This window comes from Scylla paramamosain, chromosome 8, assembly GCF_035594125.1.
Source record: "Scylla paramamosain isolate STU-SP2022 chromosome 8, ASM3559412v1, whole genome shotgun sequence".
Classification (NCBI taxonomy): domain Eukaryota; kingdom Metazoa; phylum Arthropoda; class Malacostraca; order Decapoda; family Portunidae; genus Scylla; species Scylla paramamosain.
In genome coordinates this window covers 27666043-27679539 of record NC_087158.1, presented here as the reverse complement: position 1 = coordinate 27679539, position 13497 = coordinate 27666043, and the positions used below count along the sequence as shown (strand labels likewise).

Here is a 13497-nt window from a genome sequence, read left to right as displayed (position 1 = left end):
GTGTGTGTGTGTGTGTGTGTGTGTGTGTGTGTGTGTGTGTGTGTGTGTGTGTGTGCCTCCCTGCCTCCCTGCCAGCCCAGTGCTCTTACCAATTACTCCCCAACGAGGAACTCTTCTCCCCTTCCTCTTCCCTCTTCCCCTTCCCTCTCTTTAACACCTCCCTTCCCCACTCCTCCCCCACTTACTTCCCCTTCCTTCTTAAAACACCTCCCTTCCCTTTACTCTTTCTTAAAACTTACTTTACTCACCTTACTCAATCCTCCACATCAACCCTGTACCTTCCCCAACACCCCCACTCGACCAGACTACCTTGCAAGGACCAAAATGTCTGTTGCTGTTTGGTTTTCCTTTGTATAATACCACCACTCCATGTCCTCTTCCCCAGTACACTACCCAGCTACACCTGCACCGTGACACACTTGCCACACTTACAACACCAGTCAGGAATGCGCCCACAGGTGATGGTAGTGAGGTAGCCTGGTCGTAAGTAGCAGAGGAACAGGAGAACATAAAGACTCATAGTGGATCCTGGGTTGGGTTTCTCGTCTATAGCATACCGGTGGAACTCAATAACAAGTGATATTCGTTATGGATGTGGCCCGGAGTTTATGGTAAAGGCGTGTGAAGAGGAGCGTCGTTTTGTAGGGGAAGAGAGTGAAGAGAGTAAAGAGTGGTGTGTTGTGTTGGGCTGGCTTGTGTTGGACTTCTGCTGTTGCTGCTACGTGTGTGTGTGTGTGTGTGTGTGTGTGTGTGTGTGAGTGGCAGAGGGAAAAGAAAAAAAAAAAGATAGGGATGATTTATGTACGATCTCTCTCTCTCTCTCTCTCTCTCTCTCTCTCTCTCTCTCTCTCTCTCTCTCTCTCTCTCTCTCTCTCTCTCTCTCTCTCTCTCTCTCTCTCTCTCTCTCTCTCTCTCTCTCTCTGGAATCATGTCAGGTTTCAGTAAAAAATAAAAGTGATATAAAAAAAAATGTGCGTTTCTCATTGTCGTGAGGATAAGTGGAAGTGTGGGAAGGGTTAGCCTGCTACTCCTCCTCCTCCTCCTCCTCCTCCTCCTCCACACTCAAGCATAGAAAGTGGTACTGTGGTGGAGGAAGAGATTGTGGTCCACCTCGCCTCCTCCTCCTCCTCCTCCTCCTCCTCCTCCTCCTCCTCCTCCTCCTCCTCCTCCTCCTCCTCCTCCTCCTCCTCCTCCTTTCCCTTCCCATCAGGTGAAACAGAGCTTACCTGGGAATAATATACACCTAAAGTGGCTCGATTACAGGTGTTGGCCATTGCTTGCTTCCTTGCTTGTGTGTGTGTGTGTGTGTGTGTGTGTGTGTGTGTGTGTGTGTGTGTGTGTGTGTGTTGTGTTGTGTTGTGTTTCATATTTAACTCAAGCCTTTGCCAAAAATAAATGACTGTGAGAGGCGGAGTGTGTGGCGTTCATTGAATTAAGATTAAAATGATTTAGTCCTCCCGCTTATTTCCGACATCAGTGGGTAGGAGGGAGGGTGCTTGGGTGGATGGGTGGGTGGATAATGGGGGAGTGGAACGGTGGGCTGGTGTGTGGGTGTGGGTCCGAGTTGTCTGGCCTAGTGGTGGTGGGTGGAGTGGGGTGGAGTGTGTGAGAGTTCAAACGAGTGAGTGATACGCGGTAATCTTTGCTATTGACTGCTTGCATGTCCTCATTCTTGCCCCCCTCACCCCCGCCACTCACACACACACACACACACACACACACACACACACACACACACACACACACACACACACACACACACACACACACACACACACACACACACACAGTCCTCCTTCTGCAAGAACTCCAAGGTAATAATAATAAAGTTCCCCCAACTACTACTACTACTACTACTACTACTACTACTACTACTACTACTACTACTGCTACAAAACCACGTCCACCACCACCACCACCATCCTTTCACTGTGCATTCCTCCTAGCACCACCCATTCCCTGAGTGACACCACCACCACCACCGCCACCCGCCCCGAGGAATGGCAAGGCGCATGTCCTGCCACACAGAGAAGGCAGCGGCGACGGCGGCGGCGGCGGTGGTGGTGGTGGTGGCGGTGTTTGGCTCCTGCTGGGGGCGCGGCAGGAGGGTGGGCGGGAGGCTGAAGGTGGGTGTGGGCGGAGCTTTGGCTGGTGGAGCGGGAGGTCTGAGGGCTGGAGTGAGGTCAGGGAGTACGAAGCCTTTTAGGGGGACGGAAGGGGGGCGGCGAAGAGAGGAGGAGGGGAGCGCCGCGCCCCTGGTGGATAGAATCAGTCTGGTTTCTGCAAGGCGCTCTCTCTCTCTCTCTCTCTCTCTCTCTCTCTCTCTCTCTCTCTCTCTCTCTCTCTCTCTCTCTCTCTCTCTCTCTCTCTCTCTCTCTCTCTCTCTCTCTCTCTCTCTCTTACGACACGCATGCGCAGTGGTCGCTTACTACACTGGGAGAAGGATCGTGGTGGTGGTGGTGGTGTGGTGGTAATTGTGGTGGTGATAGTGGTGGAGAAGACACAAGTGATAAGGGTGGCGGTGGTGGTCGTGGAGAAGGAGGAGGAGGAGGAGGAGGAGGAGGAGGAGGAGGAGGAGATGTCATGCACACTGCTGGAGGTGGATGGTAGTGGGAAGGGCGTCATGAACGTGATGGTGGTGATGGTGGTGGTGAATGACATGGGAACTGGTGGGGTACAGTACAGCAGAAATGTGGAGAGGGTGTTACGAAGGCATGGTGGTGGTGGTGGTGGTGGTGTCGTCATGAAGTGGTGTATGGTATTGTGGTGGTAGTGGTGGTGGTGGTGGTGGTGGAGGTCGGGGGCTGCGGCTCAGAGGACGAGGAGACATAGACAGGCGCGGAGGAGGAAGAGGATAAAGCCTTTAGGATAACTTCCATCCTTCTCCTTCCCTTCCCTTCTCTCTCTCTCTCTCTCTCTCTCTCTCTCTCTCTCTCTCTCTCTCTCTCTCTCTCTCTCTCTCTCTCTCTCTCTCTCTCTCTCTCTTGCTTCCCTGTTTCCCTCTTCCCTCTCTCTTTTCTCTCTTTCTCCTCCCTCTCTTTTCCTCTCTTACTTCGACTCCCTCTCCCCTCTTCCTCTTCATCCACTATATATATTCTCTCTCTCTCTCTCTCTCTCTCTCTCTCTCTCTCTCTCTCTCTCTCTCTCTCTCTCTCTCTCTCTCTCTCTCTCTCTCTCTCTCTCTCTCTCTCTCTCTCTCTCTCTCTCTCTCTCTCTCTCTCTCTCTCTCTCTCTCTCTCTCTCTCTCTCTCTCTCTCTCTCTGGCCTGGCTTCCCTCTTCACCGTTCTCCACCCTCCCATGTCTCCCTCTATCCCCTCTCTCCCTCTGCCTCTCTCTCTCCACCCTTCCCTTGCCTGTCCCCGCCCCTCGCCGTATGCACGCTCCCTCACTCGCCTTGCTGGGCTGTGTGGGAAGCACGTGAACGTAGGTAGGTAGTGGTGTGTGCGTCTATGCGCCCACGAACACACTTGCACTCGAGGACAACCTTCAAGATGACCGTACTGTGCGCTTGTGTGTGTGTGTGTGAGTGTGTGAGAGAGAGGGAGAGGGAGAAATATATGTGTACGTATGTCTTTCTCGTTCTGTTTTCTCGTGTTTTTCCATTGGCACGTGTATTCATGCTGTGTGTATGTTTGTGTGTGTATGTGTGCATGGGTTGCCTTTATTTTGATGATTAGGGAAGGGATGATGTGAACTACGTAGTGTGTGTGTGTGTGTGTGTGTGTGTGTGTGTTGACTAAGGTGTTGGTCGCCATATACATGGATAGATAAATAAATAGATAGATGGATGGATAGATGGGGAGACAGGTAGACAGATAGATAGATGGAGAAGTATAGACTGATAGAAAGATGCGTATTACAAAACACAACTTGCAAAATACAAGTCGTAGTGAAAATACACAATACTTTAAGGCACCCTGTAATTTGGCTGACACACGTGATCAGGCAAGTGAGGGTGGAGTGTTCAGGTGTAAATGAGGGTCGAGTGTGTGTGTGTGGGAGTGCGTGTGTGTGTGTGTGTTTGTTTGTATGTGTGCTGGCTGCCGCCTACCACCTGTTCACAATGTATAGACAAGGTTAGGTGAAGTTGGGTCATGATAGGTTACGTTAGGGTAAGTTAAGTTTGTTAGCTTGTATTATGTTAGGTTAGTCATGTGTATATGTAAGATTAGTTAAGGTTAGGTTAAGTTAGGGTAAGGTTATTTTAAGTTAGATTAGGTTAGGATATGTTAGGTTGAGTTTGGTTAGGTTACGTTACATAAGATAAAATTAGGTTAAGGTTAAGTTAGGTTAGGTCAAGTTTAGTTAGGTTACGTCAGATCAAGTTATGTAAGGTGAGGATTAGGTAATGTTATGTTAGGTAGGTTAGGTTTAGTAAGTTTACGTCAAATCGTTTGGTTGCGTTAGGTTAGGTTTAGTTAGGTTACGTCAGATTAAGTAAGGTAAGGTTAGGATTAAGTAAAGCTGCGTTATGTTAGGTTAGCGTGGCTGGTGAACTCTGACTCACTGGCTCGGGGATGACTGGCCACGTTCCTGTCAGTCACCTAATTCAGATTAATGACACCGGCCGGGAATTATACGCTGGAAAAAATAAATAGTTGCGGCTTTATTCATTAGTGTTAGTTTGCAGATTGCTGGCGCGGGGAGTCCTGTGAGCTGTGATTGCTTTGCTATGGAGGATATTACTGTTTTATTTATTTATTTATTTATTTATATTTTTTATTCTATTTTATTCATTTATTATTCTTCCTTTTCTTATTGGAGTGAGTGAACAGATACAAGATTAGTTGTTTATTTCTGGAACTAAATTGGCCAAGTTTTCTCTCTCTCTCTCTCTCTCTCTCTCTCTCTCTCTCTCTCTCTCTCTCTCTCTCTCTCTCTCTCTCTCTCTCTCTCTCTCTCTCTCTCTCCTTCTTTGACTCCTCCTTTGACATTTTGGGAGTGACAAGTTCTCTCTCTCTCTCTCTCTCTCTCTCTCTCTCTCTCTCTCTCTCTCTCTCTCTCTCTCTCTCTCTCTCTCTCTCTCTCTCTCTCTCTCTCTCTCTCTCTCCCATTTTTTTCTTTTTTATTCTTGGTGAATCTCCTTGACAAATAAAAACTTTACATATATACGAAAATTACATAGGTATATACAAAAGATAACAAGGCGCTTTTCACACATTGAATCGTGTCATCCACTTAATGGCTTAGCGGCAGCAGTGGTGGTGGTGGTGGTGGTGGCGGCGGCGGCGGCAATGAAATCCGTGCACCTCTGTGTCGGCTTTTGTCCAACCCCTTTAATGAGGAAGTAACTTAACGGGCTCATTTTTATGCACGTTTCCCGCCAGGTGATGCAATCGTGCCTGAGCGGACAGGTGAGCGCGGGGCACCTGTTACCGGCCTATCAGTGAGTGTGCCGGGGTGATGCGCCTCTCTCTCGTCTCCTCCCTACCTTCCTTGCCTCTCACACGCTGGGGAGTGAAATGTTGTGGCTCGGACGTTATTAGTAACATGCTGGTGAAGGGGCTAATAGTCTCTGCCGTCCTTAAAAGTATTTGTGTAGAGTCTAAAGCGTTTTAGGGTTGGTGGAAATAGGTCGGTGTGTATCGTACAGGGACTGCCACGTATAGGCCTGATGGCTTCTTGCAGCTTCACTTATTTTCTTATGTTCTTAATACAGGTCAAGGTCTTTTCCGGTACTGTTATCTATATTTTCAAGGACTTATCTATATTTCCCAGTACTGTTTTATCTATATCTTCCAGTACTGTTATTCATATTCATACCTAACACTTTTTTTTTTTTTCACTTCGGTCTCGCTCTCGTCCGATATTGAATCCCTCGCCTCTACGTAGCACAGTTGGCAGCGGTCAGCGGTCGACTTACTGCCTTCCATAATTCACTGGGTACTACATCCCCTCGTTCCGTTTTCAGTGGTTTGTGGGAAAAGTTCGCGTGTGGGGCAAGTGAGTTTTGCCTGGCGTCCCTTTAAATAACGCTCGTGAAACAGGGACTGAAGATCAAGATGAGAAACGTTAATTCATGACCAAAGATTTTATTACCCTCCAAACTCCGTGAACTCTGAATCTCCGCATCCTCCTCCGCCTCCGCGTACTGTAGTTTGAAGCCCCGAGAGTCAGTGGGCGCAGTCTCTCTTGGTGCCTCGTCAGGATCCACTGGTCCCCTTCAAGTTAAGTTCCATTGAATTTTACAGCCTCGTGGGTCATGTGGCGCGTGTGGTGGGAAGCAGCCAGGCGTGGTGGGCGTGGGAGAAGGACAGGTGCGCTGGGGTGGCAGGGGGAGAGGCTTGGTGGGTGTGGGGGTGACAGGTATGGTGGCCGGGGGAGGGGGGCGTGGTATAGACATGGTAAGGGAAAGGGGGTAGGTGTGGTAAACGTAGGTTGGTTGGGGGTGAGAGATGGACTTCGGGATGGTGTTTGGATGGGAGATGGGGGGAGGAATAATCTCTTCTCCCCTCTCTCCCTCACCTTTGCTCCCCTTAGGAATGCATGCTTTTGTTATTTCCGTTTTCTGTTCATGTTGTTAATTGTCTCCTCTCCCTCCTTCAAGAATCTGTTATCTCCCGCATAATCTGTATCTCCCGTGTCTCTTTCCACCACCTTACCTTTCATCCACATCCTCTAGTCTCTCTCTCTCTCTCTCTCTCTCTCTCTCTCTCTCTCTCTCTCTCTCTCTCTCTCTCTCTCTCTCTCTCTCTCTCCGGTCTTTCGTTTTCTCTTTCCTCCTCTTCCCTTTATTGTCTGTCCCACCCCTCCGTTTTCCTCCTCCTCCTCCTCCTCCTCCTCCTCCTCCTCCTCCTCCTCCTCCTCCTCCTCCTCCTCCTCCTCGTTTCTCTCGCGCCCTTTAACCCTTTCCCTCTTCACTCCCGCATTCCTTCTCCCCTCTTTCTCTTTCTGTTTCTCTTTCTCTCCCTATCCTCCATGCTTTCCTTTCCTCCACACTCCTCTTGTCTTTCTCCCTTGCTTCTCTTTCCATGTTTTCTTCCTCAACCCTTTTCTTGTCTCTCCTACTTCTTGTCCTTCCCTCCCTCCAGCTCCTTGGTTTCCTCCACATCCTTCTTCCTGTGAGCCGCTCCACCCTCCGCTCTTTCCTCCACCTCGCGCCTCTCCGCACCTTCGTCGTGTCTCCATTTTACATTACTCTGCCATTATATATCTCGCAAGGTAGCCATCTGTCCTCTCTCTCTCTCTCTCTCTCTCTCTCTCTCTCTCTCTCTCTCTCTCTCTCTCTCTCTCTCTCTCTCTCTCTCTCTCTCTCTCTCTCTCTCTCTCTCTCTCTCGCACTCTTGACTCCCTCCCTGCCTGGTTCTCTCCCTCTCCCTCTCTCCCTCTCTCTCTCCCTCGCATCGCCTGGTGTGAGTTGTGTTGGTTGTTCAGAAAGTATGTATGTGTGTGTATGTGTGAGTGTCGCTGCCTGCCTCTCGCTTCCCTTTTGAGTGTTGAAGTGTCATCACGACAGATAGATGCAGATGCTCTTGTCGTGCTAGGCGAGGGTTTGGTCTGCCTGAGGTTACTTGTGTGCTGTGTCTAGTACTGTATACTTAACATGCGTGCTCCTGCGTGCTTCCCCTCGTCCAGATATTTTACATGCTGGAAGGTGAATGGCAGGTTAAGTATACCACCACCATCACCACCACAACAGCAACAACAACAACAACGTTTTCTATGACGCAGTTACTCCTACGCTTGTGTGCCTCTTCTCCCCAGTCTCCTTATTTTCCCTTCTTTCACTGTATAAAAAGGAACGAGTGTGCAGTGCGGGTGCCTCCTCCTCTTCCACATCCACACCCCGCATCCAGCCAGCAGGACTCGCCTCGGCCACCACCACCACCACCACCACCGCCTCATTCACACGCTATAAATAAAGCCTCGGCTAGAGTGGAGAAGATATTCTTAGCCCCCAATGTGACAGTTGAGTAATGGAAAGTTGTGGTGGGCGCCGCGCAGCCTGGAGGGAGGGTGGCGGGCGGGCTGCGGGGTGCGGGCGGGGGCGTCCTCCTTGTCTTGCACCACACATGCGCCCCCAGCTGACGCGTACTGGCTCCCGAGATTCATTGACTCATCTTTTTCATCGGCGACTCGTGCTCCGTGGGTGATTTAGGGAACGCACTGGTCAGCTCTCGCCCGTACTGTGTGTGTATGTGTGTGTGTTTGTGTGTGTTTGATTCATCCAGGGTGTTTTTAGAATCACGTGCGTAACTCTGTGTGTGTGTGTGTGTGTGTGTGTGTGTGTGTGTGTGTGTGTGTGTGTGTTTATTGGTGTTAATCCTTCAGTTGAGGGCGAAACAGCTTATCTCAAGGCTGGTATATATATATAAGGAAGCGGCACAAGCGTGATATGCACAGGGCGCCGTGAAGCCAGACGGTCCTGCCATGTTAGGAAGGACACCACGCACCGGCCACAACTGTACCGCCTGTGTCTTTTTTTTTTATTTTATTTATTATTGTTTTCTCCTTCACCTTGCTCTTGCCATCCCAATTCAAATATCATTGCAAGAAAGGAAAGGAATCCCTACAATATGAATAAGTTCCACCGCTCCACTTAAGAATCCATATTATTAGAAAATCAGAAAATGTCAACCGTCCTCAGCAGTTTGTTTTCCTCGTAGCGGTGCTCCTCATGGCACAGTGCCGCCGCCTCCTCTTCTTGTGACTACTACTACTACTACTACTACTACTTTTCTTCTTCTTCTTCTTCTTCTTCTTCTTCTTCTTCTTCTTCTTCTTCTACTGCTACTGCTACTACTACTACTACTACTACTACTACTACTACTACTACTACTACTACTACTACTACCATTGTAAAACAGAATAATGGTTTGATTCTGATTTTGATTCTGATACTATGACTACTATTATTTTACCTAAAACACCACCACCACTACTACTACTACTACTACTACTACTACTACTACTACTACTACTACTACTACTATTATTATTATTATTACTACTACTACTACTAACAGGATTGCCAGAGGCGTGGACGTGTACTGACGAGTGGCGTTGTTTCAGGTCGGGCGCGGACAGGCCGCGGAAGCCAGGCTGGCGAGGGGAGCGCGCTGATGCGACGCACGGCATCATTGGACACCATCTACCTCAAGGGACAGTGGCCCAAGGACGACCAACCCTTCACACAGCTGCTTCATGTAGACAAGGCCTCTCAGGTGGGTGGTGCGAGGAGGCGCTGTGACGAGCCTTCCTTGCATGCCGGGGAAGCCTTATGCGCCCGCTCGCCACTTGGATCCTGCTTCCTGTTCCATAATTAATTTTTGTTACGTTGTTGTTAATGTGTGTGTGTGTGTGTGTGTGTGTGTGTGTGTGTGTGTGTGTGTGTGTGTTTCAAGCTGGCTGCCCTTCGTTCAGCAATTTCACGTATGTACTGTGTCTGTCTGTCTACCTGTCTGTTCGTCAAGTGTTCCATATTCTTTATCATGGAAAAGGTTATAGAATTTTTTTTTTCACACCCACCTCCAACAAAAGTAACTAAAGTTGAAGCAACAGAATAAGATTTTTTTGTTTTGTTGAAACCCTGTGTTGACCGCACCCTTGGGAGAGGACACACCGCCGCACCACCAATGTCACTCACACCCTGAAAACTCCTGCACTATTTCACTAAACACTGTGGCTGATTGACAATATAGCCGGAAATGTTGGTAACTGATGCTTTACGGAATAACTGTGTGCATGCTATTGACCCTTTACTGCTAAGACTGTCCTTTATTAACATTCAGTACACCGTAATGTTTGCATAGACAAAGAATAAGAGAATAGAAGGCTAATTCAGACTTTTCTAGGCTACAGGGACTGCTTATGAGAAATGACTACGACAATAAATCTAAAATAAGTTCAAGCTATTGGAGGTGATTAAGAAAAAAGTTGTGTAGGACATAGGACTGGCAGATAAGTTGTGTTTTATAAAAATAATTATTCTGAAAAAGGTTGTCACTGATCATTCCAGATATGTGAGTGTGTGCATAGATCAGAATTGATTGATGAATTGCTGCAACGCTGCTCTTGTTAGTGTGTTGTGTGTTGCAGCAAATAATGTGTTGTAAACATTATAAAGAAAAGAAAAGAAATAGTGATACAGTATTGACAAGGTTACATACAAATAGTGATATAAATACTAAATAATGTTCACTTTGGAATGAAAGATGAATTAAAGAGGATTATATTGAAACCCAGCTTGGAAATAGAACAGCTGCATAAAAAGAGAGTTCTCCAGTCATCAGGGAAAACAAAATAGAGGAATATGTGAGAAAAGAATGAGATCAGGATGCAAGGATTTGTGTGCAAGTAAAATCTGCCACCACATTTTTTTCAATTTTTGACCTTCCAGAGGTGCACGGATCCTGAATGGAGCAGAGCTTCAAAAATAGACAGAGATAGGTCAGAGTTGAATAAAATGGAGGAATAAGGAGGATGAGGAGTTTGCTGCATTGATTAACTGACTGCATTTGTTGATTTTGTTATTGTTTTAGACTAATGTATCAGTGTCTCATCTTGCATTGTGCACAATGATTATTCAAGCAAAATTCATGTGTACAATTTGCACAGGTGTATTTCATTTTGCAGTAATATAGAGATGACAGGATTGGAACAGCCAACCAGTACTTTAAAAATCAGTGAGCACTTAGGTGGCAATAATTTCATGTTATCATAACAAATCTTTATAGCTACATGTTTTACCAGCCAACTCAGCCCAGAGTCACTGTCTCATACCAGGATTACCTGAAGTAGATTGCAAATAGATTTATCACACTGACAGAATACAATGATTCCCAAACTAGATTGTCGCATCTGCTTGAAGTTGCTTGTCTCCATCATTTTCACATACTGCCAGTTATTGTTCATCAGAAACATGCACAGTGCATTCTAACCTTTGTACTGTTTCTAGACCCCAGAAGAGTGGGCCTCAAGCTGTTACGGGGGACTGAGCTGGGCCCTCAGTGAAGAACCTTACCAGAGTGGTAGCAATAGTAGTAGTAACAACAGCAGCAACAACAGCAGCAGAAGACCATCAGTGTCTGTGGTTCCCTCTCCGTGGCTGGGGGGCACCAGCCACCAGGCACCCTCTCCTTCAGGAGAACAGATCGACAAGTTTATCCGGCACCGGTGAGTTCCATTGTTGTCCAGAGTTGTAGTGTATGTATGTAGGGAATGAGTCAAAATAAAATTGCTCATGATATATGTAATACTACACTTGAAATTTTGTTTGTTGTGATGCCTCACTTGGATGAAGGGTTATGATAAGAATGTGACGTGTTGCTGTCTCCCTCCAGGCTTCAACGAACCAACAAAGAAGGGACAAGTGGTAGTGGTCTCCGCTACAGTCCCGTACATGCTGATCACTCCGTCCTTGCTCCAACACCAGTTCACCTGAGACACCATGCCCTCCAACATGCAAATGGTGAGACTTTATGTTGACATATTACTTGCATTTGCATCCCTGTTATGTTCTTGAGCTCACAGCTTAAATATGGGATTGTTGACTTCATGCATTACCTTATTATTATTATTTTTTTTTTATTATTTATTTATTTATTTATATTTTTTTGTTTGTTTGCTGTAGTGGAAGGTAGTGCCATGCTTGATGAAGGATACTCTGTCCTCAGGTGGGTCCCGTGCCATCTCCATCCCACAGCTGCCCAAGCCACTGCTTCCTCCCCGACTGCGCAGCTCAGTGGAAGGTCTTAACCAAGAAATTGAACGCCTCGTTTTGCGACCGCCCCACATGCCTGGGGATGACCTAGATGATGTGGTGTGTCTTGCTTCATGTTGATTCTGATGCATTCCATTTGTTTTTCTCTTATTTATTTTTGCACTAAGTAAGGAGATGCAACCATTATTTATTTCTAATCTAGATATTATTCATTATCATGTGCTCTTTGAATGAATAAGTTATACCATCACTGTTATTCTAAGGCTTGCTCTTCAGTGATGTGGGAAAGATGCTCATCATGGCAACTCTGTTTCTTTTGCATTGCTGTTGCCTTATGATTTATTTGATCTATTTATTTATTTATTTATTTACTGTGTGTGTGTGTGTGTGTGTGTGTGTGTGTGTGTGTGTGTGTGTGTGTGTGTGTGTGTGTGTGTGTGTGTGTGTGTGTGTGTGTTTAAGTGCAGGAGAAGAAACTACATGATGGAGAAAACTATATTAATGCTGGAGTCTGCAGCCAGGATTTATGAATTGCTTGAAGCAGTTTCTGAGCCTTAAGGAAATTTCATAGTGTTGTTTTCTTCAAATAAGATTCACTTACATGAATAGCATTTATTCTCAGGACACCAACAGAACCTCTTTTCAGTGGAGTGAAGTCCCACGTGACGGCCGCAGAGCGCCCATTGCTGAGTACCTGAGGTTTACAAGGAGCGTCGACACTCAAACACCTGCCAGAGGGTCAGCAGTGTCCGCTGCCAGTTCTGACCACACATCCCCCTCTCTATCCCCACCCACCTCCCCTCCACACAGTCAGGATGCTGCCATGCCATCCTCCACTCCAAGCCCAACTAGTACACAAACACTGGCCACTTCCCCTCACATTAACAAGTTCCTGGCACGGGAGCCTCCAGATGGCTGTGAGAGAGTGGCTCTCAAACATCATGAAGACAGGTAATAATTTCTCTTCAAGTTCAATCACATGCTTAATTTGGATGCATTTTTACTACACATCAGATCATTGTATGTAGAAAGAATCAGTTTTAGAAAGAAATATTAAACAAAACACTTTCACCTGACCTAACAGCACATTGTCATGCTATAAGTTTCAAGTGTTATAAATTATTAATATGGTAAATTAGTTCTGTTAAAGTAAAAGTTGGTATCCTGTATTTTTTAGTGTAATTTTCATCTTTTGATTCCAAGCTCATAAGTAATAAGATTACTAGAGGAATGGCTCTCAGTCTTGTACATTCTGTGCCTTTGGTTGCTTCGTATGAGCCACAGGGAATAGACAGATAATTATTTTCCACCTTCAGTCTGGTTATTGGGTTAACTTTAGATATTTCATGGTCATGCTGTAATGATACATCAGTAAGTTTCTTTAGCCAGCCACAACATTTTTTTCCATGACTTGCTGGAACACAAGTTCAGTATTTTGCCTTTCAGTCATATCCCTTTATGGAAAATATTCTTCATGGCCATCATAGACTGCAGCATGACTGGTGCTCCTTCAATATAGTTGTGAATTGCTTCTAACAATGCTGTTCATATCTGCACTAAACCACTATTGGACAAATTTTTGGGAGGGCATATGTTACCTACTGCTGCTGGCAAAGTTGCTCGCTTTGAACAGTATGGTTTCAATCTTTGTATTCATCGGTGTAGGAGTTTCCCTTTAATAATAAGCATATTTGCTTAACATAGAAGATGTGAAGTGATTTCTGAAGTGAAATATTTTCTAAGGGATACATCTTTTTAAGTTGAAGTGCAATTTTTTTCTAAGTACATAAATATGTAATATTTTATTTATCTATTTACTTATTTTTTTATGAGC

At 46.2% G+C, this 13497-nt stretch overlaps 1 protein-coding gene across 6 annotated transcripts in view; it reads left to right on the top strand.

Annotated features, from left to right (window-relative positions):
• LOC135103081 (glucocorticoid-induced transcript 1 protein-like) overlaps positions 1-13497 on the top strand; it is a 47017-nt gene that overhangs the window by 28700 nt on the left and 4820 nt on the right. For 4 of the 6 annotated variants that reach the window (XM_064009059.1, XM_064009056.1, XM_064009061.1 and 1 more), the window contains 5 exons: positions 9014-9165; positions 10899-11116; positions 11284-11411; positions 11617-11762; positions 12286-12614. In XM_064009059.1, coding sequence (XP_063865129.1) covers positions 9014-9165; positions 10899-11116; positions 11284-11411; positions 11617-11762; positions 12286-12614 — 973 coding nt within the window. The remainder of the gene's footprint in view (positions 1-9013; positions 9166-10898; positions 11117-11283; positions 11412-11616; positions 11763-12285; positions 12615-13497) is intronic. The other 2 variants (XM_064009060.1, XM_064009057.1) reach the window with 1 other exon arrangement.